The sequence below is a fragment of the Nanorana parkeri genome, unplaced genomic scaffold (genome assembly GCF_000935625.1).
Source record: "Nanorana parkeri isolate BGI_ZX_2015 unplaced genomic scaffold, ASM93562v1 scaffold543, whole genome shotgun sequence".
Classification (NCBI taxonomy): Eukaryota; Metazoa; Chordata; class Amphibia; order Anura; family Dicroglossidae; genus Nanorana; species Nanorana parkeri.
In genome coordinates this window covers 576,065-601,124 of record NW_017306811.1, presented here as the reverse complement: position 1 = coordinate 601,124, position 25,060 = coordinate 576,065, and the positions used below count along the sequence as shown (strand labels likewise).

General features: G+C 41.3%; 1 protein-coding gene across 6 annotated transcripts in view; it reads left to right on the top strand.

The window, feature by feature from the left end:
- KCNIP4 (potassium voltage-gated channel interacting protein 4) overlaps positions 1 to 25,060 on the top strand; it is a 478,128-nt gene that overhangs the window by 447,574 nt on the left and 5,494 nt on the right. For all 6 annotated transcript variants that reach the window (XM_018561754.1, XM_018561750.1, XM_018561753.1 and 3 more), the window contains 3 exons: positions 4,067 to 4,136; positions 9,196 to 9,266; positions 22,977 to 23,084. In XM_018561754.1, the coding sequence (XP_018417256.1) occupies positions 4,067 to 4,136; positions 9,196 to 9,266; positions 22,977 to 23,084 (249 nt within the window). The remainder of the gene's footprint in view (positions 1 to 4,066; positions 4,137 to 9,195; positions 9,267 to 22,976; positions 23,085 to 25,060) is intronic.

Here is a 25,060-nt window from a genome sequence, read left to right as displayed (position 1 = left end):
GCAATGAAGGGGAGCCCCAATTATCCACTTCCCGGCCCCATTCATCTGCCGGTGGCTGTTTCAAATTGCAATAACCAATAGCAGGCTGTCTATTGCACCCGCCCACTGTCTGCTGTTAATCAGCAGAGGAGCGGACCTGTCTGAGAAAGTTCAGAAAGACAAAAACGAGCAGTTAATCCTTACATTGCAGGGGTAGCATTTCTGCAAGGGTTAAGAACACTTTTGTTTCTTTAAATCTTTAAAGTTCTTCTTTACATCCTCACCTAACAATGAAAATAATCCCTTTCCAAATTGGAATGTTAACTATGCTCTTGAAAACAATGTACTTATTTTATCCATATGTATCTCATCCATGTGAACCCTAAAGTTACAGTCCCGTGCTGACAATGACTAGCGCAAAAATAGTGTCCCCAAATTTGCAGATCTCATGTGACACATTATTAAAAATAAAAAGATTCAGCACTAAAGCTGCCTGTCTAATTCCCTTTATGGCAGACATCCTTGTGCTGAGCAAAATCATTAAATGTTCAGCCAGCACTTAATTGTGTTTACCGATTTGGAAAGTTTGGATATCCGTACAGTCAGCCTACAATTTTGTCCCATTGTAAATGTCATACCAATTACAGAGAATGTAGGAACAGGAAGTACGAATAAAAACTTTGGAATGATGTTTAATGAGCAGAGAATGATTATCAGAGTGCACCATGGTATACACGTGTAAAATAAGTAGTTCAAAGATTTCATGAATTTGTACAAGAACTGGCCAACACCTAGTTTAAGTTCTCCTGTCACTTTGTATCTGCAACTGATGTAAAGAATAACGCTGGTCTAATACAAAAGAAATATATTGTATAACGAGAGTTGGCTGAGTCACTAAATATAACCAATTAGCATATTTATCTTTTCTCCTTGTAATGGAAGGGCAACTAATGCACAGTTCACAGTTCAGTAAAGCATCGCAACCACGATCAGTAGATTGCAAGTGCATTGTTCTGGCTGCTGCAGACTCTTTCTCCTGTCCATGTCCATACCGAGGAATGGACATTCAGTACCTTGGATGTGTCATTGGACTAGAAGAGCAGTGATGTCACCGCACTTGTATGTATTTGAATCTACAAGTCCCTTTGCTTTAGTGGCTGTTGGGACTTGTAGTTTCTCCATTCACAGATTCTGTCAATTCAGAAAGTAGTAGCAGCCTGCGGGGAGTAGAACCCCACTATTCAAGTAAGTGGGGAGGAGGACAGGTGCTTGCAATCTGATTATGTTTCATGTTACACCCTAAATATGGGTCTAAATACGATAGTCCTGTGTATTCTTACTTAAATCTTGGAGAGCTTTGTGTATTTTTTCCAGATCTGTGCAATAATCCAGTGTGAAACTTTGCCTCTATGCAGGAACCTCCTGTAATACAGACCGGTCCCTGCTTCTCTCTCTTGTGCAGGGCGGCTGGTCTTGTATCTGCCCCCTCCTGCAGTTTTCTGCAGGCAGCCTGTAGTAGGTGGAGCTTCTAGGTTCCTCCCACAGCTCTATTCTCTGTGATGATGTCACTGCTACTTTTATATGGTAAAACCAGGGTTTGCATAAGGTGTTTGGTGCACACAAAGTGGATATCCTCTGTGGCTATTAATACATATAAATATTTAAATATATTATATATTAAATATTAATATGTACGTTTTTGTGCCTGCAATCCAGCTACCTCTGCTTCTTGGCCCGGTAGCAGTCGATTGGTATGCAATGGTTTTGGTAACACTTTGATCCATGATGCAGGTGCCGGAACACATATTGAGCTGCAAAATATGTAAGCAATGGCCTCATAAGCCATAGAGCACACTGGTGCCCTGTGTTAATTTCGTCGACTAACAATTTCTGTCATAGTTTTCATCAACAACACTTTTTTTGGTGACTAAAACTAAATAAAAACTAACAGGGTTATTCACAAACGGGTGAAGAGTTTTGGCCTAGATTGTTCTAGTTTTAGAACTTTAGTAATTTATTGTTTTAGTCCACTAAAACTAGACTAAAATGTTAGGGAGAGACGATTTGGGAAGAGATACAATCAGAATTAATCTCTTTGGACTTCCAGTTCCATCCTGAATGATCGGCTAATAGGTAATATGTACAATGGCATTACAGCCAATATAGTTTTTCATTATAATATTTTAGAGTTGCACTTCTTTTTGAAAGAATGAAGACTGTCATATGCCAGTTGCCATAATCAATGCATATCTAATTACTGGTCCTATGTTAAAAATACTCAATGTTATTGTTTCCTTATAAGACTTGGTTTAATCTAATTTTAAGATAAATAAAGACATGTTGTACGTCACAGCAGTTAAATCTGTGTCTCTATTGCATGTTCAAACCTTAATACCATAAGTAATAACAGGTTAACAGATGTTTACTCTAGGAGTATATCATGAGATTGGAAATTCTAGAGAAATTCCTAAATTACTCATTAACTAAACACACTAGATTTTAGTAGACTAAATCTACTGTAGATTTAGTTGACTCAAATCTTATAATATTTAGTTGACTAAAACTAGACTAAAACTAAAACAATTCAGATGACTAAAATATGGCTAAAACTAAACAGCATTTAAGTCAAAAGACTATGGGGGTGATTTACTAACCTAAACACACGCACGCACTAGGTGCATGTGATTTTTACACCGCAAAACGTATTTATCAACCAAAAAGTCTCTAAAAGCATATTTCCACTAATGCCATATAGGGAAAAATCATGCACATGATGCATATATAATGCTGCTTCACAGTTTAGACAAAAATGGTTAGCTCATGCATTTACATTCCTGCATTCATCAACGCAATCAACACAATGTAGAGCTAATTTACACAACATCACCTTGCAATTCAGGCAGGGCTTTGCACAACACACCTGCTGGGTGTGTACACACTACAAAGGTGTCTAGATTCCACCAATAGATCATGCTGGGAGGGAACACACTACAAAGGTGTATACTTGTTCGTGGCGTGTTTATAAGGTTAGTAAATCAACCCCTATGACTAAAACTAAATCGAAATTTGCTGTCAAAATGAACACTGCTGGTGCCCCAGTCAATCAAAACTCAGTGAGGGCCACAAAGGAGTAAGGCATAATTCACACTGCTAAGAGCCGGCCTGTACAGATCCGTGTAGCGTGCACAGCCATATCGGGCCACTCCCGGGAAGAACAGGTGCTGCGTGTGATTGCACGCAGCAGCCTGTTCTTCTCTATTGGAGTACACAGCTGTACACTCACCCAAGCTGCACATCCGTACGGGTGCGGGTGTCCATGCTCGGACGCAGACAGGATCCATCCTGTCTGCATAAGAGTACAGACACCCGCACAGATGTGTTGTTAGGGTGAGCGTATGGCGGCGTATGGCCGCGTACTCCCATAGAGAAGAACAGGCTGCTGCATACAATCACACGCACCTGTCCTTCCCGGGAGCGGCCCAATACGGCCATGCACGCCGCACGGATATGTACGGGCTGGCCCTTAGCAGTGTGAATGAGGCCTAAGAGGGGCTGTATGCCAGCCAGGTAAAATGTATGGAAATCAATTGTTTTGAATAAACTACACCAGTGTGTTGTCATGCAGCAGAAAAGAGGCCTAAAAGGCTGTGTTTTGTACGTGTTTACCTGCAGTTTGCTATTCAATCGATTCAATGCTGTGTTTTAGTGGGCGGAGCTGTGCCAGAGCTGCCACGGTTTACATTTTTTCTTTTTTTTTTTACTTTATTAGTAGTGTACAGTGTGTACACTATATTCAGGTCCCCACACAGCAGCAGGCCAGGTCCATGTAACATGTATTAATACAAACATTTGTGTGTGAGCGAGCCATGAATCATTTGTTGTGTATCCTGCAACATCCAAAATTTGCAGGTGGATATATGTTCCATCCCACGTCATAGCATCATCTATATATCTACATATAAACATCTATATATTTAGGAAACCTTTGACATTTTATTAAAAAACTTTAGGCCTTTTTCAGTTCTAAAATTGATACAAATATTACTTTTGATGTTTACAATGAACGTTTTCCTTTGTCTTTCCCCAGGAATGTCCCAGTGGGATTGTTAATGAAGACAACTTTAAAGATATTTACGCGCAGTTCTTCCCACAGGGAGGTAAGTCTCCCCACGTGCGCTTACATGGCATCGGCAGCTCGTCGGTTAATAGTCGCCCCGTGTTCTTCAAGCATACAAAAGCGGCTGTTAGTCAGCTCTGTAGCTAAGAGCACATTGGAGACGGCAGCCTGTCTGCGATCCTGTCATCCATACTAGAGAGATATGTAAATAAATGAACACAACAGATGTTCAGCAGTAACAACATTAGCAGCTCTCATCACAAGTATCCTATAATGTGCTTTTTATGTGCTCGGGTCGTCTGCGGGGAAAATGTAATAATTTGCTCAGATAAACTATTGTCAGGTTTACATTAAATTGTATTGTATGTTATGAGGCAAGTAAATAAAACATGAAATGCGTTATTAGCATACAGCTTCAATTATAACAAGCACTCAACAAATGCCGGTATTTATGATAATCAAACCATCTGCCTCAATAAAAAAAATGAATAAATAAAAATACTGTATACACAGTCATATGCAAAAGAAAGTACACCCTTTATGAATGCTATGGTTTGTAGGACATAATACAAATCATCTGGTCCTTAGCAGGTCTTAGAATTAGGTAAATACAACCTCAGATGAACAACAACACATGACATATTACAACGTGTCATTATTTATTTACAAACGTAAAGCCAAAATTGAGAAGTTATGTGAGAAAATAGCTTGTAGAACCACCTTTAGCAGCAATAAGTTGAAGTAATCATTTTCTGTATGACTTATCAGTCTCTCGCATCATTGTGGAGGGGTTTTGGATCACTCTTCTTTACAATGTTGCTTCAGTTCATTGAGGGTTGCAGGCATTTGTTTACGCACCAATGTCCCACCACAACATTGCAATCGAGTTGAGGTCAGGACTTTGACTGGGCCATTGAAACACCTTGATTCTTTTCCTTTTCAGTCATTCTGTTGTAGATTTGCTGATGTGTTGGGATCATTGTCCTGTTGCATGACCCAATTTCGGCCAAGTTTTAGCTGTCGGACAGATGACCTCACATTTGACTCTAGAATGCTTTGATATACAGAGGAGTTTGTGGTTAACTCACTGACTGCAAGGTGCCCAGGTCCTGTCGCTGCAAAACCAGCCCAAATCATCACCCCTCCATCACTGTGCTTGACTTCGGCTTTTATAGTGGTGGTCATACTTTGTGATGTACTTAGTTTTTCACACATAACTTGTCAATTTTGGCTTTATGTTTGTAAAATAAATAATGACACAGTGTAATCTCTCATGTGTTGTTGTTCATCTGAGGTTGTATTTAACTAATTGTAATAGTTAAAAAAAAAGATTCACTTATATGGAAAATGTTCACTTTTTAACTATTGCTTTGCAGGGGTTTTGCCTTTTCCTTTTAGAGCATCTAGAGCTTAGACAGAAGCTTTTTTTCATGAAGCATTGCAAGGACAAAGTGCTAAGGGCAAAGTACAGTAGCTATTGCAACTAATCAGAATTTACTTTACTGAGAGACTGGTACAAGGTGAATATACAATAGCCCTTTGTGGGGGGTTTTTTGAGTGTTTGAAGTGCGGCCCTCGGGCCCCAGCAGTCAGAAGTGGGAGCATTGATTTGTAAAGGAGCCCTTAATAGCAGTAATCTTTAGCAGTTTCCTGTAAATGTCCCCAGTCTCTGAATGTCTCCTACAACACAACTTCAGTCTCCAACCACTCCTGTAGAACAATCTGACCATTTCGTCTTGTAGGTCTTCAGTTTATGATAATTTTCTGCAGAATTACTTATAATAATGAGGCCCTTTGAAGACATCAGGGGCATTTGAGGCCCCCTATACCTTGTAAGTTGATAACCGCAACTTTAAATCCTTTAAAATGTGTGCTTGGCCCCACTCCATGCCATCTCTCAAGTCTCCCTATTGGTCCTTTAATGTGATGGTGGCATCAGACTTTGGAGGAGATTTTAGGTATGGTAAGGTCTGGGCCAATGCACCAAAATTTCGGCCTACGAAAAACATATCGGCCAAAAATGGCACTTTTGGCAAGATTCCGAAAGTGCCATCTTTTGGCCGAAATCGCGGTGCATGCCTGGTTGCTCTCCTCCCTGCTGTGCGCTGCTCTGTGTCCCCTGACACAGCGCAGCATCCAGCGGGGAGGAGAGAAACTGTCAGAGGAGGCTAAGCGGTGCGGGGAGGAGAGCGATGTGAGCCGTGATGTCACAGGATGCTGGGCTCTACTCCCGCACCGTCCCCCTCAGCCTCCTCTGACTGATCAGGATGGAGAGTGGTGTGGGGGCGGAGACAGCTGTGTGCTGTCACAGCAGCCCAAGGCGGCAGTGAGGGGGAGGAGTCAGCTGTCCAATGAGACCGAGCTCTTCTCCCCGCACCACCGGCTCACCCTCCTGTGACAGCCGATCTAAGATAGAAGGCAGTATACAAACAGTCAGCGATCAGGGCCGGATTTACTCTCTCTGCTGCTCCAATGCCAGGTTCCTCAGTGATCACTGACTGTTTGTAAATAACTGGACATACTATGAGTTACTATGCACCAGTTATGAATGAATAGGAAGTGATCTACATAATTTCCTGCTCATTCATGATTGTGTACATAGTAACTCATACTATCTCCATAAGTTATGAATGAACAGGAACACTCAGTACAGAAGCTTCCTTTTCATTCATAACAGGGGCTGCAGAAAAAGAGATTGAGGACTCTGTGTCTTCAATCTCTTTTTTTATTTTACAAAGGAAATACCAGGGCTCTGTTTAGAAGCTCCCAGCAGAAAAGTAAAAAAATATAAATATTGAATAAAAAAATTAAAAATTAAATATAAAAAAATAAAATGTTAATAAAAACTAAATACAAATTAAATATTTATGGTTAGGAAAAAAATTACTTTCAGCCTGACATTTTTTTTTTCGGTTTAAAATTTGGTGCACTTCTAGTTTACAGTAAAAGTCACAATTTCTGTTTAGCAGACTATATCCCTGGATCTACTGATCATTTTGACTTGCAATTTTCCCTGAAGGTATCCTCACTGTATGCATTCTTTTTTTTTCATTATATGCAGCCTTTGAATTATCCAGCTTTGTGACAGGTTTACTTTGAACTGTCACACTTTAGAAGTGGGTTTATTGTTCCAGAAAAAAAAAAAAAAGATTTATGCTTTATACCGTGTGAACAAACTATAATTATCAGCTTAATGAAGATCATGAGTCATTTTAACCTCTCTGTAATAAATCTGACAACATGCAAATAATACATGAGAAGTGACATTTGGGCTTTGTGCAGAAAATTAATTGTGATGTTACCAACTATTGAACAATGCCCTCTGCTGCCATCTTCTGGTTATTAATGGTCTGTGCAAAAGGAATGACAATCCCATATTAAAATGTAAGGGAAGTGGGCACTTTTTATATTACAGTGTAGCCTCCCAAATGCAATCTTCCAGGACTATTAACAGGACATGTGTTTCAGACCTCGGGGTAGGAAAATTACTGTTTAAAAAGGATCATGAAAATAGTTTATCTGATTCTTGGAAGGAAGCTGGAAAGTCACAGTGCTGGATGGTTCATAAATACAAGATTAGGAAATACTTGTCTGTTGTAATTAAAAGAAAACTTAAAACAAATGCATGGCTTAAGCACACTTATATGCATTGGTTTATCTGCCAAAAAGAGTTAAAAAGTGATGCATCCACTCTTGTGATGCACCCATCGCAACTAGTTATGTTAGGAAGGTGATAACGCCGATCACAGGTTGCAGTTCTGCCCCGCACCCTGCCTGTGAGTGGAGGTATAAAGTGGTCACCATATTGGATGACCACCTTATACCTCCGATCGCATTAAGTGACAGAACAGACACTCTGACTGCAAACCTGATTTAAAGTGCATCTAAACTCAAAACTAAAAAAAAAATCAATATTGCAGCTTACAAATCCCTAAATGTGCTGGCTGCAATAACTTTTCTATGTTTAGATTTTGTATTCTTTATTTAAACATAGCGATTCGGCCAGTAACACACTTCCTGTCTTAGGGTGGCTCCACTGTATAGAGGCGCAACAGAGCCACCCATGCACAGCAACATTGTCACCCTGTGGGGAGGGTAGTGTTAGATGGACTAGCAGGTTTAGATGGACATGACTAACAAGCTAAAGCTGAACTCCAACTAACACTTTTTATTCAATTCCAGCAACATTTTGTTTTCCTTTTGGGATAAAGATTTGGCATAAATGAATAAAGGTTGACCATTGTAAGCACTACTGTGTTTAACCTCCCTGGGGGTATTCCCGAGTGTAGCTTGGGGTTACTTTTCCATACCATAAGCGGTAACCCGAGCACTCGGGAAAGCCGCATAGCATTTACTTTCCTTGTCCCTCGAGCCGCGCTGTGTTCTGCAGCCAATGCCGGCTTCCATCTTCCGGGTTCCGTCCCTTGCGAACGTACGTGCCGCAGGGGGGCGGAACCGGCTGGATATTGAAAAAAACCTGACAAAGACGAAAAAAATACGAAAAAAAATAGACCGAAAAATGACATGAAAAAAATCATACCGCCAGGGAGGTTAATGGTTTGTTGGTTTGACTCAACCCTCTCTCTCTCTGTCACTTTCACTGGACAGTTTGGTCTGTTAAAGGTAGTTGGAAAATAACAGACTTGCTGGCCACAAGGTTGTAGCTTGTCCGGTTTCAGTGAGGGATCATTCACACCAGATTGTTTGCGTTGTGATATGTTTTTCAACAGATGCTAACGGAAGGGCACCGAAAAAAGAATGGGTGTGAATGGGGCTAGTTCACATTGCTCCGTTCTGTTGTGTTATGTTATGAAAAAAAATAGAACATGCATTACGTTTTATTCAACCCAACGGAACGCAAAGGATCCAATGAGAACTAGCCCCATTCAACGCCCATTCTTTTTTCAGGGACCTTCCGTTAGCATCTGTTAAAAAACAGATCGCAAGGAGATTGGAAGGTGTAACATGGACTTTATGGTGCCTGCTGTCCATTGGTAACTTTCATTTGCATGCCTTATCCTAAGTGAAGTTTAACTTGAATTTATTCACGTTGTCAATAACCTTATAGTTAAATCTGTTTGTTTTTTTTTTATTTGTAGATGCTTCGAATTATGCACGCTTTCTATTTAACGCTTTCGACACAGGCCACAATGGATCTGTGAGTTTCGAGGTAGGTTGCAATCTGTTATTATGATACAAGTTTTGGGGTCTTTCTTTTCTTATTATTTAACTCTTAATCCTAATTTGTTTATGTGATGTGGGAGACACAAATGCAGATTACTGTGTATAATTTAACACTTTTAGCCAATGTACCCTGAAAATGTGTCCAGCCCATCCGCTGTATAATGCTGATTGACTGCTCAGCTAACATTTAGCAGAGCAAGTAAAGCTCATATTGCGATATGGGGAAAGAATTGCTTTTTACATGGTTTGCACCCATTTAGCTCTGCAACCGTGAGAAGAGAGGGCATCAGCAATATAAAAATGGATATTGTTCCACATGTATCTGACTGTTTGAGACGCTCTTACCCCACACATAATTACTATTTTCACAGAACAAGTCTTTCTGAAATGGCATTGGGGGGGTTACATATTATGTGAAGAGATTCAAACATATTCTTCTGGCAACTATGGCAAATGAGATGAAAACAAGCAAATTGTGAGCAGTGGAGATTAGACAGGCTAAAGACTGTGGGCCTCAATATCAAAGTATCTATAACTAAAATGGAGAAGTTATGTGTGAGAATAGCTTGTAGAACCACCTTTAGCAGCAATAAGTTGAAGTAATCATTTTCTGTATGACTTATCTGTCTCTCGCATCATTGTGGAGGGGTTTTGGCTCACTCTTCTTTACAATGTTGCTTCAGTTCATTGAGGTTTGCAGGTATTTGTTTACGCTGCAATGTCCCACCACAGCATTTCAATCGGGTTGAGGTGGGGACTTTGACTGGGCCATTGAAACACCTTGATTCTTTTCCTTTTCAGTCATTCTGTTGTAGATTTGTTGGTGTGTTGGGATCATTGTCCTGTTGCATGACCCAATTTCGGCCGAGTTTTAGCTGTCGGACAGATGACCTCACATTTGACTCTAGAATGCTTTGGTATACAGAGGAGTTCATGGTTGACTCACTGACTGCAAGGTGCCCAGTTCCTGTGGCTGCAAAACCAGCCCAAATCATCACCCCTCCATCACTGTGCTTGACAGTTGATATGAGGTGTTTGTACTGGGATGCTGTGCTTGGTTTTTGCCAAACCTGGTGCTGTGCATTATGGCCAATTAACTCTACTTTAGTCTCATCTGTTCAAAGGACATTGTTCCAGAAGTCTTTTGGCTGTGGTTTGTTCAGATGCAACTTTACAAATCTAAGCCATGCTGTCATGTTCTTTTTAGAGAGAGGAGGCTTTCTCCTGGCAACCCTTCCAAGCAAACTATACTTATTCAGTCTTTTTCTGATTGTACTGCCATGAACTGTAACACTTAACGTGCTAACTGAGACCTGTAGAGTCTGAGATGTAGCTCTTGGGTTTTTTTGCAGTTTCTCTGAGCATTACACAGTCTGACCTTGGGGTGAATTTGCTGGGACGTCCACTCCTGGGAAGATTGGTAACTGTTTTAAGTGTTTTCCACTTGTGAACAATCTTCCTCACTGTAGAATGATGGACTTTAAATTGTTTGGAAATGGCTTTATAATCCTTCCCAGACTGATGGACAGCAACAATTGCTTTTCTAAGATCATTGCTGATGTCTTGCCTCCTTGGCATTGTGTTAACACACACCTGAATGCTCCAGACCAGCAAACTGCTAAGACTTCGGCTTTTATAGTGGTGGTCATACTTTGTGATGTACTTAGTTTTTCACAACATAACTTTAAATAGTAATAAATAAAGAAATTTGCACTGCTGGCTCCAACTCTCTCAGCTCAGCTTCTCTGAACTTCCTGTCCAGTACAAGATCACAAGGGACAAATCAGTCTCCAGCAGGTGTACTTCTACTGGCTTGGGGAAGGGAGGAAAGAGGAGCAGGGAGCAGAGAGGAGGGGAGTGGTTGTGTTTGTTGAGACACACAAAACTTACCAGCACACACAAGGGTGGCTCCATGGGACACTGCAAGGGAATAGAGCCACTCTAAAACAGGATTTCCAGACCACTGCTAAGGGTTCTGCAGGAAAGTGAAACTTTTAAACATGAAGGCGCAGCATCCATTGTAAGTGATTTAATCAACATTTGAAATAGCTTAGACACCTTTTGACTCTAATATTACTTTAAGGAGATCTGAAGATACGACCACTTCCTGAGTCTCTTTTCTCCCATTTCTCTTTTCCCTGTGATGTCCCATTATGCATCCCTGACATCTCTGCTGTTTGCACACCTAAAGGTCAGGCACAGAAAAGATTTGGGTGTGCGCTGGGGGTGGCTAATACAATCTTTGATATGTATAACATGTAATATCATTGTAAAGTCCACTGCAATGGAAACACTGCTACTTAAAGCAACTCTGTCCTCAAAGAAAAAAAACGAAACGTGTAAAAAAGCGTAATAAGATTTACCAGTCCTGCTGCCAATGACATTAAACTTGCTTCATTTGAAGAGCTACACCAGCTGAATAAACTTTAGTGTGTGTCGGATAGCTGTATGCACCGCTGCATTCGCTGTGCGTCCACATACCAGCTGCTATATCCAGGGGCGTCCCGAGGCTGGGTGACACCCGGAGCGGTAACCGAGTGTCACCCCGCCAAGACGTCACTGCGCATGCGCGTGACGTCATCGCGCACACGCGGCAGTATTTTGATACCTGCCGGCGGCCATCTTGGTGATGGACGCCGGCAGAGAGAGGAGGGGACTGGCACCCTCCTCTCTCCTGATACTGTCGGGCGTTCGGTCCATTGACCGAGCGCCTGACTTTTCAGAGGGGGGTGACACCAAAATGACGGGTGTCACCCCTCCAATGGTGTCACCCGGGTGCGGGCCGCACCACCCCGCACCCCCCTTGTGATGCCACTGGCTATATCACCGCTGTGGCCCTTTAGAGCTGCAGTGATGTAAAAGCCTGCAGGTCAACCCCAGTGCCATGGTGACGGACATTGGCACTTGGCACACTTCTGGGGCTGAAGATTCTTTGTCCTGGGTAGTTCTTCAAGAGGGGGAAGAATAAAGTCACTGGTGCAAGGACTGGTAAGTATTTTCACTCTTCTTTTACAAACTAATGTATTTAGTTAGTTAGTTAGTTAGTTAGTTAGTTAGTTACAGAGTCCCTTTTAACCCAGGAGACCCAGGAGATCATAATTCATTCATCCAAGGGAGTCTTTAAAGCACACTGCATTTCATGTGTAATTTAATATGTCATTGAATTTAATGTGTAATATGTAATATTGAATGCATAAAAATATAAAGGAACCTTAAAATTAATTTGCAGTCTTGACAACTATGCAGATTGAGCTGTTTCCTGACATCGGTGTACTTTGTATATGTGAAATACCCCCATACCAAAGCACATTTATCATCCTTTTAATAGTTTATAAATTTCCAAACTCTAGAATGTTATTTTGAAAAATGCATTTCATATAAATATACTGAATATCCTAATTGCTGCTGGCCTGATTTCATTTCTGACCAGATCATTTAACTATATTTTGTTTCAATCCATAACGAGGAAAGTCAATATGTCTCATGGGAGAAAGGAGGCAAAATGAAACGTTTCTGCTGTTGCAGATACTCATTTCCTGTCACAACACCTCCAGTTGTGTCAATGTCTGTTTGACATTATAAAAGTTCATGCGGCAGCACTGAAAATTGGTCTTGTGAGATTGTAGGTTGCCAGTCTTCTTCTGACTATATGCAAATATTTAATCAAATTTTACATTCTAGAGGCCTACAATCATATTATAAATAGCTAATTGCTCACTCCTGAATTTAAATTTTAAATGCAGTGTTTGGTCACCAGTCCTCAGGAAAGATGTCCTCGAACTTGAGAGAGTTCAGAGAAGGGCTACAAAATTAATAAAGGGGAGGTAAGGCCTGAGCTGTGAAGATCACCTCCAGAAATTAAACTTGTTCTCCTTAGAAAAGAGGAGCTTAAAAGGGGACCGAATTGCAATTTTTTACATTATTAAGTTGTTTAGTTTAAATTATTAATGGAGACCACAATATCCGTAACAAGATGTTTACACCAAGTACACAAGGGCACAACAGGAGGTTAGAAGACAGGTGGTTTAATCTTAGACTGCAGAAGGGGATTTTTACTGTGAGAGTAGTAAAATCTACAGGGATGTTTTTGGACCAGACAGAAAACATTCCGTCAAGTGATCAGGAAGGTACCAAGTGCACAGGGGGGCCCGGGACCACAATAATTACACTGCACATATTAAACTATAATACAAAAATCTTGCTTGGAGCCCGGGCCTCCCAGGCTCCTCACACAAGTGATGTGCATACCCCCCTGATGGCAGCCCTGGCTGGAGATTCGAATTGCGACCCCCCCATTCACTTGCGCGACCTCATATGGGGTCGCGACCCACAGTTTAAGATGCCCTGGTCTAGACAACTTAACAGTACAGAACATGTAAACCAATCCATTAAAGGAAACAAAACCACATACTGAGTAATTGCAAATATGGGTTCATTGAGGACACATTGATTTGTAACCTTCAACGCATGTACATCTAAAATGTCTAAAATAAAAAAAGCATAGAGTATGTATCTTATTATATAAATTTACCATTCTTTACTATGCTGACTGGAGTCAGATACATAGATGTAAAACAGTACTAAAGGCATATTGAAGATCCAGTAATCAACTTGTTGGTTCTTCTAGAGTTGATGGCCTTGGCTTAGACCCGTCAGCGCTGAGGCTGCAAAGTTGTGATAAAGTAAAGGATAACTTTTACTTATTTTATCAGTATTGACTGTAATATGCATATCATACTGCAAACAGTGAGGATAAGATTTACAGACTAAGCAAAGGTTCAGAGACTTTTTATTGTGAAAGAAGTTCTTCTGAATCATCTTCCTAAGGATAAGTGGAGCTGTAATACTGAGCACCTCCAGGTCATTTTAGTTTCCCTATTGATGTTCACTGGAGCTATGAATCCTGTAAACTCTGATATGCCAATGTTAACCTTTTCCCATTGGTCAAGAACCTGCTTTCACCCCATACATTTTATTATTGTCCCATCACTGTGGTGAACATGCTTAATGCTCAATAGTACAGCACACAGGATGAGGGAAGTGGGGCAAGGCTCTTAGCTATAGGAGTTGTTACATTTCTACCTGTTCTTACCATTATGAAAATATATATTAAAGGGGTTTATATGGAATATGATAAGAATTGTAAGGTAAGAAGTTCATTTTGAGGAATGTCCTAGATATGCAAACAATCAAGCTTTCTTGTGCTGAATAGCTTCCATTTATATAACTAAAAATTTGATGTTACTCATACTGTTTTCATTACCCTTTAGAGTAGGAGTACTGAGATCTGAGAGAGAAGCTTGGTGCTGCTTGTGCATGATCTACGGACCCTTTATGTGCAATATATTTAGAGTTTATTGCATATTCATACATTAAACATGTTGTTATTTTGTATGCAGTTGCAGCAAACGGTGCGCATCAATCAGGTTTACTCCCTAGTAGGAAGATTAGGGAAACATTTAGCAGCTGTTTACCAAGTCTTAAGATTTCTTTGTGTCTTCATTGTCTGTGGAAATTGATGTTTCGTTCACCGATGTGCATAGAGAACACAAATTCTCTATACAGTATATGACCAAGATCTTGTCATTTTGTTGATATTTGATTATATGTTGGTCCCTAGTGATTTCACAATGCTCATTGTATACAGCATGCAGGCGTAATGTGAGGCCACACTTGGCTTCCAATTGTGCCTTCAAGTTATGTGCCTTCAAATTATGGCGGAGACACTCAATCAGGTTCCTAACTTCTGATAATGAAGTTTACTATGCCTGCACAGTGGGCTGTCTTGCCTGGGGCAGCACAAAGTGTAAATACGCCGCTGCGCCTGCAGCAGGTGAAAGTGATAAAGCCATGTGTTTGGCTGGTACCCATAGCTGTTGTGTAAGGCTTGGAACTGTTTGGAAAAAGGATTTTGACTTTCAGTCATACATTGTATACATTATGTTGTTCTTTTGGTGCCACCATATGCCACTTATTTCAACTCAACTGGAATCCGGGCTGTGTCTTCATAAACATTACTGCATGTGCATAATCCTCTCAGCCACCCACATCACAGCAGCAATGCCTGCAAAGCAGATCATATTCCTGATGGACAGCTCCACTCCACCCTACAAAGCCTGGAGGGTAGGGAGTGGAGAAGCTAAAGCAGCATCAACAAAACATGAGACACGCTGCGGCTTAGTCCAGCCCCTGACCCTGACTGTGCTGAGCTGAATAGAAGAGAAGCTATCACATGACCTACAAAATAAAGATTAAGAAAAGGTATTTATACTAATGATTGCAAAGCATTTACTCTGTAAACTGATCAATGGTGGTGTGCATTATCCTTAAAAGGTGGGAAAATTTGTGTCATGGTGTATTCATTATGATGCAGTGTTTCTTGCATAATTGTGTATAGGCAGCTCAACATTAATGTACCTTCATTTGATGCAGTGCACCACAATGAACAGATGGTTCACGCCTATACATAGGGTTGTCATTCAAATTGAACACCAATGCATTTCCCCAGGATTAAAGTACAAGTTAAGAGATGGAGGGCTTTTTCAGGTTTGTATTTTTTTGTATAGAGTGGGCAAGAATTAGATTAATTGTATGATTTTTGGAGTTGCATCCAAATTGAAGAGATTTCCTTTTAATTCCAGTCCTGGTGACACAACACAAAGTAAAGTTAAATCTCATCAACAGAGACACAGACAGCAATAAAAGATGGTTGCAGTTTTACATTGATTAGACATACAGTGGAAGTCAGAAAATACTTTTTTTGAAGAAACTGCTGCTCCGTGATTCCAATGTGGACAAACAAATGTCTTTCTCCTAAAAGGGAAGATCAGAGTTTACATTGGCTGGGATTTTCCTTAAGCAAAGGTCAAACGCCAAGGTGTTTTTTTCATGTGTCCCTTCATTGTGAAAACCAGGGCAACAGTTTCTTCATCTAGGGTAAGCAATAACAGTTCATCTTGTAGATATGAACATAACTATGTAAAATGCATCAGAAATTACCAAGAACAGATGAAAAATGCAGAGGCACGAATAGGCCTTAGACCCCATTCACACTGAGTGATTTGTAGCGCGATTTCCGCAAAAAAATTGCTCAAATATGAAGCTCAATATAGATCAATGTAGCTCGTCCAATGCATTTCAATGGAGCTGTTCGCATCTCACAGCTCAATGTCGCCTGTAGGTTGTAGCTCAAGCTTGTCGCTTGAACATGAGCTATTTTGCAGCGGATTTTCTGCGATTTGGCCCCACTAGGCTTTGAGAGACTGACAAAAGAAGCGCTACGTAGCGCGACAAAATGTGCACTGTAGCTCAATGTCGCTCAGCTCAAATCAGCGCTGAAAAAGCGTTCAGTGTGAATGGGGTCTAAGGCAAATAGTCATCTCAAAGTCACTGCAAAATGTTGCCTATAAACCAATGTTTTCTTATGTATACTTTGATTGTGAGTAGAAAGTACATTGCGTTCTTAATTTTAATTATAAACATGTTCCCTTTTCATCAGTATGCAGCATATAAGATACATTGCCTTCCTGAGCCAAGAATCAGGAAATACAGGATATTTACTGGAATAGTGAATAATGTTTCTTTATTCGGATGAATCAATACAGGATTTTTATGATTTAAATGAATGTATCCAGTCTTCCCTGAAGCCATGACAAAAATATATTTTGAGCAAGCTGTAGGGGAGCATAGTGCTGACACTCAGTACAGGAGGGGGGAATTCCTGACTAGTCCATTCTAAGCTTCTAAGCTCTGTTAATCACCCCCCTGATGGGGAGGGACTGCCACATCTGGACCTTTAATCATAGAAATATTTGATGAATAGGAACTTATGGGCCCCTACATGTGACCTTATTTTGATATTTCTATGAAATGAAGGAAAGCATGCTGAGTATTACCAATGACACTGGTAAACACCAGTTCATCTCTTTGGATTCTTTAAATTGGAAGCAGTTGCTTGTATACTTAACAAGGGGCTGTTTAAAAGAGGACTCTAGTCAGTTTCATTCATAAAAATGGAGTAGTAAGGGCCCGTTAATAACTTGTTTGTTAAACTAAATTTAATTTATACCACCGCCACACCAAAATCAGAAGGAAATCGCAAGTCAACGGGGGGTCCGTTGGCTTGCAGTTTCAACCTCCATTGACTTTGGTTGACTTCGGTTCCAAACCATTTAAAAAAAAATCGTTTTCCTCTTTTTGTTTGCCAATATTTATTTAACATGTCCCGAGTGAATAGACATCTATGTATTTTTATTTTTTTTACTTCCATTCTGTTGCATTGTGATTACATTTGTTTTATTCCCTTATGTTGCACCTAAACAAATTAGAGCATGCTCTACTTTTTTTTTATGACACTGCAACGGAACAGAACGGATTGCAGCGGTGTGAACTAGTCCCATTCACACCCATTATTTTTTTGGTGCCAAAGCGTTAGCATCTGTTGAAAAAAACAGATCGCAGTGCAATGCAAAAGATCTAGTGGCCTGTGAATCTGGGGCCTATATTAGTGCCACTACCTGAAATGGTCATTTGGAATATTGGCTTTTACATCAGTAAGTAAAAGTGTGTACTGGACAAACCAGAATGGTCCTCTGCAGTGGAAATTGGCACAGTGGTGTTTGGGGTCAGTTTGGTTTTCTACATATGCAAGGCAAGTACAGACCTTATAAATGATGGTCACATGCTATATTTCTGACATTCACCAAATTGCCCACTTATCCTGCCTTGTACTGCAGATGTCCCACTGGGATTTGTACAGTCCACCTCTTAAGCATGGCAGCTGAACTTTGCCCATCCATGTGTAGCAAGTGTCACCAGGTTGTAGTGGTACATGATGAGGCAAAAAATATTCAGCGGATGGTGAGATGTGGGTAACATTCAATGAAGGAGGATGGGCAGTGCACGTGCTGTCCTTGAATATTACCTTAAAGTTGGATTTCGGTTGGGATTTTCAAAGGCTGACTTGTGGTAAAGTCCAAGATAATTGTGTTTAAAGATGGCCATGTTATTATTTGATTGTACAGGAATCCAAAGGTGTGAGGCTCACTTAAACTGCAACATTGATTGGATGAAGTGGAACATCTCTTTTAGACCTAAATAGATTACGACATTGGTCACACACATTACAACCTCATTTTTTTTAGCCACTTTTCTTATGTTCTAATATTTGTTCTCAGATATTTCTACTTTTGTACAATTCCATAGTGTGTGGCCTGTATACACAGCTAAACGCAAAAGTTGAATGTATCAGTATATTGAATTAAAGTGATCATTTATTTTTGGTTCCACCTAGGAGGCCTACCTTTAACTAAATCTGCTTTTCTCCTTTAAAAAAGTTGAATTCCTTGTCTTCCTGTGGGTCCCTGCAGCGCTCATCCCTCCGCCCCCTGCACGGATGCTCCATCAGCTAAGCAGTTGCTATGGAAGCACCCGTGTGTGCTCGTCCCCGCAATGGCTGTGTGCGTCCATAGACAAACACAGCCCTGCAGCAGGCCACTCCCCTCCCAACAGGTTGATTGAGGGCAGAAGGAGCCTATGGCTCCTCTGCATTCAGTATCCTCCCCCGCAACCAGGAAGAATGGGGAATGGAGGATCGCTTCAGGACTAGTGATGGGCCAAACACCCCTGTGTTCGGTTCGAATTCAAACTTTAAAACATGAAAACAAATTTAATTCGAACTTGAACTCAATGCAAGTCTATGGGGCTAGAATTTTGAAAATCAATTGTCCCCATTTTGAAGCCTTAAATGCAATTTATTGGCCATAAAAAGGTGCATGGGCATTTGGGTACTACCCTGAGAAGTTTTTTTTCCATGTATCAATGGTCTTGTACCCCTACCCATTCACTAAAGGGTTAAATAAAAGTTTTTTTTAAAAGCCAGACTTTTAAAAAAAGACCCCAAAAAATGGACCCATCGACGTAATCCAGAGTCAATCACGACATCCAGCGTTGTCCACGACAACATAAAAAAGAAAACAAAAAAAATTGAAATAATAATAAAAAAGCAACGCCAGCCGATCCGTCCACTCACGACGAACTCCCGCTGCAGAATGGCATTTTGACAGATGCCGGCAACATATAAACAATTGGGCGGAGCTAGCGATGACATGATTGGGAGCCATCATGACTTTACCCAATCATGGCTTTGGCAGAGTACTGTGCCCTGATTGGGCAAATGTGGTCAGGTGCAAGGCTTTAGCCAATCGAGGCTCACAAGGCACTGAGCGGTGCACAGTGCCTTGAGGGGAGCTCGGAGGGTGAATAGACCGCCGAACGCCCCGACAGTTTGTGTGTTCGCCGAACACACGAACTGCCAATGTTCGAGGCAAACTCATGCTCGACTCGAACATCGAGCACATCCCTATTCAGGACCAGCGGCGGTGACACTGTGCTGACAGGTAAGTGTGGGGGAGACTGGAGGAGAAAAAGGTACTGGAGAATGCATTAAGGTAAAAACCGCTCAGGCCTTAATGCTACTTTAAGTAAATATATGTGTAGTAGCTTCCTGAAAGATAGCCTGTCATTATATTCATGATTTTTATATTCATGAGGCCGAACCTGTAAAACACTTCATACTCATCATTCCTGCTGTCTGCACCACTAAACGCCACTTGGATCCTTCATAATCTGGTGCTGAAATTTGCTCTCTCTGGAGTTTTGATTTCCTGGGTCTCTCACAGCATTCACTGATTCCTCCTTCATGCAAAAAGTGTTGATTTCAGTGCTGACTTAAAGTAGAACTGAAGCCAAAACTTTTTTAGGCTTGAATTGAGTAAAGGAGGGATATAAGCCCTGTCAGCTTTTTTTGGGTAGATTTACCTTCACTTCCTGTTCAATAGCCCCAAAAGAAAGTGAGAGGAAATCATTCCAAATAGAGGGAAAATCATTGGTGGCCAGCTGGGTCACCAGAACTAGTGTCCCCATTGGAAGATTTCCAATCTATTCCTGTTTTCATGACAACCCAAAATTTGGGATTTTCTTTCCCTTTCAGTGATAATGGCCAGCAGGAAAAATAGAGGGATGAATCTTTTTATTGGGCACACAGACGGCAATAAAAACCTGACAGGCATTATAATCTATCTCTACTCTATCCAAAAGAAAACAAAATAGTTTTTGTTTCAGTTGCACTTTAAGCAGATAACTCAGGTGGTACATATATGGTGGTCATATCAACAGCTAAGTCAATACTGGAGATTAATCTTTGAGATAGGGCGTCAGTTGAGAGGGCTGAGCTTGCCGGAGACTCCTGAGGTGGTGTTAGGCCTGGTTCACAACTGGGCGTTTTACAGCGCATTCCTACGCTCTGTAAAACGCTCAACATGTGAAAACCAATGATTGCCTATGGGCATGGTTCCCACCTGGGCGTGTTACAGCGCGTAGGAACGCGCTGCAAAATGCCCTACGCCCAAAGAAGTACAGGAGCTTCTTTGGGGCGTATTTGCCGCGCGTATCAATTGGGATACAGCCAGGTAGCCGTCGGAAACACGCGTTTGTCGCACGTTTTTTTTACCGTGAATCACGGTAAAAACGCGTGACAAACGCACATATTCGATATGCCTAGGTGTGAACCCAGAGTAACAGAGTTAAAAAAGAGTTAAAAAAAAGAGTTAACAGAGTTAAAAAAAAGGACTACTGTGCCATATATTGGCAGCAGCAAGGGCGATAATCCCGTGCTATTGGTGGACATCAAATATACCCCAGGTGCGCGAGTGGGTACTGGAATTGAATAATACCATGCATATGGAGGAGCTCACAGCCCGCTTAAATGATAGATATATGGGGTTTGTAGAAAGGTGGAGACCTCGGAGGGAATATATTGAACATTTAGAGTCTATAAAAAAAGATGTAAAATTGAAAGTCTAGGTCCACAATGGTAAGAGTTTGTTTTTTTTTTTTCTTCCCTGGGTATGGGGGAGGAAGGAGGGATATGTTATTTTAATGTATGATATATAGAGGTAAACCATTGTTAAGAATGGAGAGGAAAATTATGCTGTAAGGGTTATACAGTATATGTATAAAATATTGTTTATATTTTGATGTAAGATGTGAAATCAACTGAACGAAAATAAATAAATATTCTTTAAAAAAAAAGATAACTCAGAAGCGGAGCGATGTTCAGCATCATGGGCAGCAGGAAAGGCTAATATTTACTGTTTTGTTTTTTTAGAAGTTATGGCTTCACATAATATTGGAACTATAGTGACAGGGTTGCTTTAAATGGGTTCTAAACCCTCCCGTTACTTTGCCTATATCTACTGCTATCAAGCAGTAGATATAGGCAAACAGTTTAAAAAAAAAAAAGAACTCTTTAACAGCGGTTTAAACTTACCTTATGTTTGCTTGCGCGCTCCCGCATCCAAAGCATCTTGTGGCGAGCGCAGGCGCAGTTCGGATTCTCGGCCGGGAGCACTTCTGATCCCACCCGCATGCAGACACCGTGGGATCAGAAGTGCCAGCGAGCAGAGAGGAGTCAGCGCTGGATCGGAGAGCCGCCGCACCGCTGGAGGGACAGATGAAAACATCAGGAAAGAAGAAGAAGATCGGATTAAGAGACATCATTTAAGGTAAGTGGTGACATTAACATGGGGGGAGGGAAAAAAATATATCCTTTAATGTCACTTTAAGCCTAAATTGCAGTACTTAGCAGGATTGATTATTATAAAACATCTCATAGTGAACTGTATACATCTATACTCAGGCATTATTATAACATTGATGCAACTTGGATGTTGTGTGTCCTAATGAACACAATCCTTATGCTGTTGTTTGAGATGCACAAAGAAGCAATCTGCACCATTACTCAATTACACAGTCATTTTCCTAGTCCAGGAAAAGTAAATTGTAGAACAATAGAGCTTGTTAATCAATGTTTAAAGGAGAACTGTGGGCAGAAATTGTATTCACCCTTACAGTGGGGCTACCCCCGCACTCTAAAGGTGGCCAAACGTACGATCTGCCCATCTTGGACAGGCAGATCATACTCACGATCATCGCAAGCCCACCCCCATGGGGGGCGGGCTTATGATGACTGCAATGAGGGGCGGGCTTACGATGACTGCAAACGGGCTGTGTGCGCGTGACGGAAGACGTGCGACCGTACAGTAGAAACGGTCGAACGCCTTCCATACACTGCACGATTCTCATACGATCGCGGGATTTCCCGCGATTCTCGTACGAGAATCGTGCAGTGTATGGGCACCTTAAGGGTTAAGTGCTTCTTTTTGCCTAGGGTAAAAAGAAAAAAGTTATACTCACCTGATCCTCTGAACCGTCTGGCTCTTTCACCAATCCCTGGGGCATTTCCCCCCACTGCAGCCACCTAGGAATCCTAAAGTCATCATGTCTAATACAGATACAGGACGTGAGGACGCTGTGAGACATACCATCCTTGCAGGGGAGGAGTAGAGAGGCTGGAGGGATCGTTGCAGGCTCCGAGGATCATGTAAGTATAACTTTTTTTTTTTTACCCTAGGAAAAAAATTAGCAGTTAACCCTTCCAGTGCCATGGGGTAGCCCCACTGCAAGGGTTAATAACATTTCTGCCTGGAGTTCCTCCCTGCTAGTGAGTGTGCTCCAGTGACTACTAACCTCCAACTTTCCCCACTGCATGAAAGGTACTTAAAAGGCCTTTGAGCCACTGGTCAGTAATATGATTTGCTTAACATACCATAACTCTAACGTTCCTTCTTTCATGCAGGACTTTATAATGGGTCTCTCTACACTGCTACGAGGGACAGTACAAGAAAAGCTTAACTGGGCTTTTAATTTATATGACATCAATAAAGATGGCTATATAACTAAAGAGGTAAGCACCATTATGTCTATGTTTTATTGATTGACTGTAAGAAGAAAAATAAAATTGTTCCAATCCTCAACTACAATTAATTAGCTGCAGCATTCTGTTCTAATAAACATGGAACATTTGGTGGTTAAAGATCTATTTAAGTCAGAAATAAATACATTTAACCACTTGTTGACTGCGGTGGTTACACCCCCTTCCTGGCCAGGCCATTTTTCAGTATTCAGCGCTGCGGTACTTTGACTGACATTTATTCCGTCATGCAACACTGTACTGAAATGAATTGTATACCATTTTGTGGGGACAGAGCTTTCTTCTGGTGGTATTTAATCACCACTGGGGTATTTATTTTTTACTATATAACAAAAAAAGTACAGAGAAGAAAAAAAAAAAACAGTTTTCCCTTTATTATGTTAGGAAATAGGGATGTCCAGATACTTTTCGAGTACTAGTGCAGATACTTGGCATTTTCATGAGAACTACCAGGGTTGCAGCGGTTGCAGCTGGGACCTGGCTCTGGCGCTCCACCACTGTCCTGAAATCATTAATCTGTATTGTTTTAGAAAAACAATAAACAATAAACAAAAATGTATCAGTACTCGTACTTGTAAGTACTCGGCAAGTACCAGTACTCGTACTCGCAAACCTGGTATTTGTGCATCCCTTTATTTATATTTATAAAAACAAAATCGTACATTAAAACAGAGATGTACAAATCTCAGGAGCTCCGTGTGCTCCTTACAAATGACAGCTGCCTCCTAATTTTTGAATTTTTCTCTAGTGTAGTCTTGGAGCTCAAAAGTATCGGTACTTGTTCTTGTACCGTGTACTGTACTTCGTATCTGTGCAACCCTATTAGGAAAAATTTATTATTACCCAATTGTTTGGTAAAATATAAAAGACGGGGTCACGTCAGGTAAATAGACACCAAACATGTGAAGCCTTAAAATTGTGCACACCCGCAAAACCGCAAAAAACTACCATACCCAAAATTGGCCATAAGTGACGCTTTAGGCCCCGTTCCCACTGCGCGATATGCAAATCGCGCGTTTGTCGCGCGATTTGCATATTGCGCGATATCGCGAGATTTGCAGCGCGATATCGCGAGATTTGCCGCGTGATATCTCGTTCAAGCTTGCATTGAGCAAGCTTGAATCGTGGCTAAATCCGCTCCAAAAAGGATCCTACTGTAGCGACACACGACCCGCGACAGCAGGACCCTTTGCCCCATTGAAATGCATTGGAGCACGATATCACGCGGTAATTTGCCACAATATTGCGGGAATTACAGCGATAAATCGCTCAATGTGAACGGGGCTTTGAAAGATTTTACCGCTCATCAGTTTAGTGTTATCAGTGATTGATGGCCCTAGAATTATTGCTGTCACTGCGACGTTTGCGGTGATATGTAACAAGTGCGGTGTAATTGGCGCAATTGTCGGTTTTGCGTGTAGACGCACCTAACACATTTTTGCGCATCTATGTGGGGGTGGGGGACTTTAAAACATTTTTGTGGGGTTTTGTTTGTGTGTAAATTTTATTTATTTTGTGACCAATTTGTTTTGTTTTACTCTTAACTTTATTGTTATCACATATGGGGATAAGAATCCCCCTTTGTTATATCAAATTACAGTGACAGGTCCCCTTTATGGAGACATCAGGGGTCCCTAGAGAAGCAGCTGATGAAGCACAGATCTGCTTCATCAGCTTTTCTCCAGTTTCTATTAAGTGCAGGGGGGAGGGGAGGATGCTGCACACTGTTTACATGTGATCTCGGCAACTTCCCCACAAGGGCACCGCTGGTGCCCCTCTGCGCCCTGCCGCCCCGGCAGCATACAAGCGATGCAGCATACAAGCGATCGGGTGTCTTTACAGGTGCCGGACCGCTTGTATGTAAATGGCCATCGCTGGCTGTTTAGAATTCTGCCGTTTTCCCACCCACATCCAGAAGACTCCCGTTCGGCGGACGGGAGGTGGTTAAT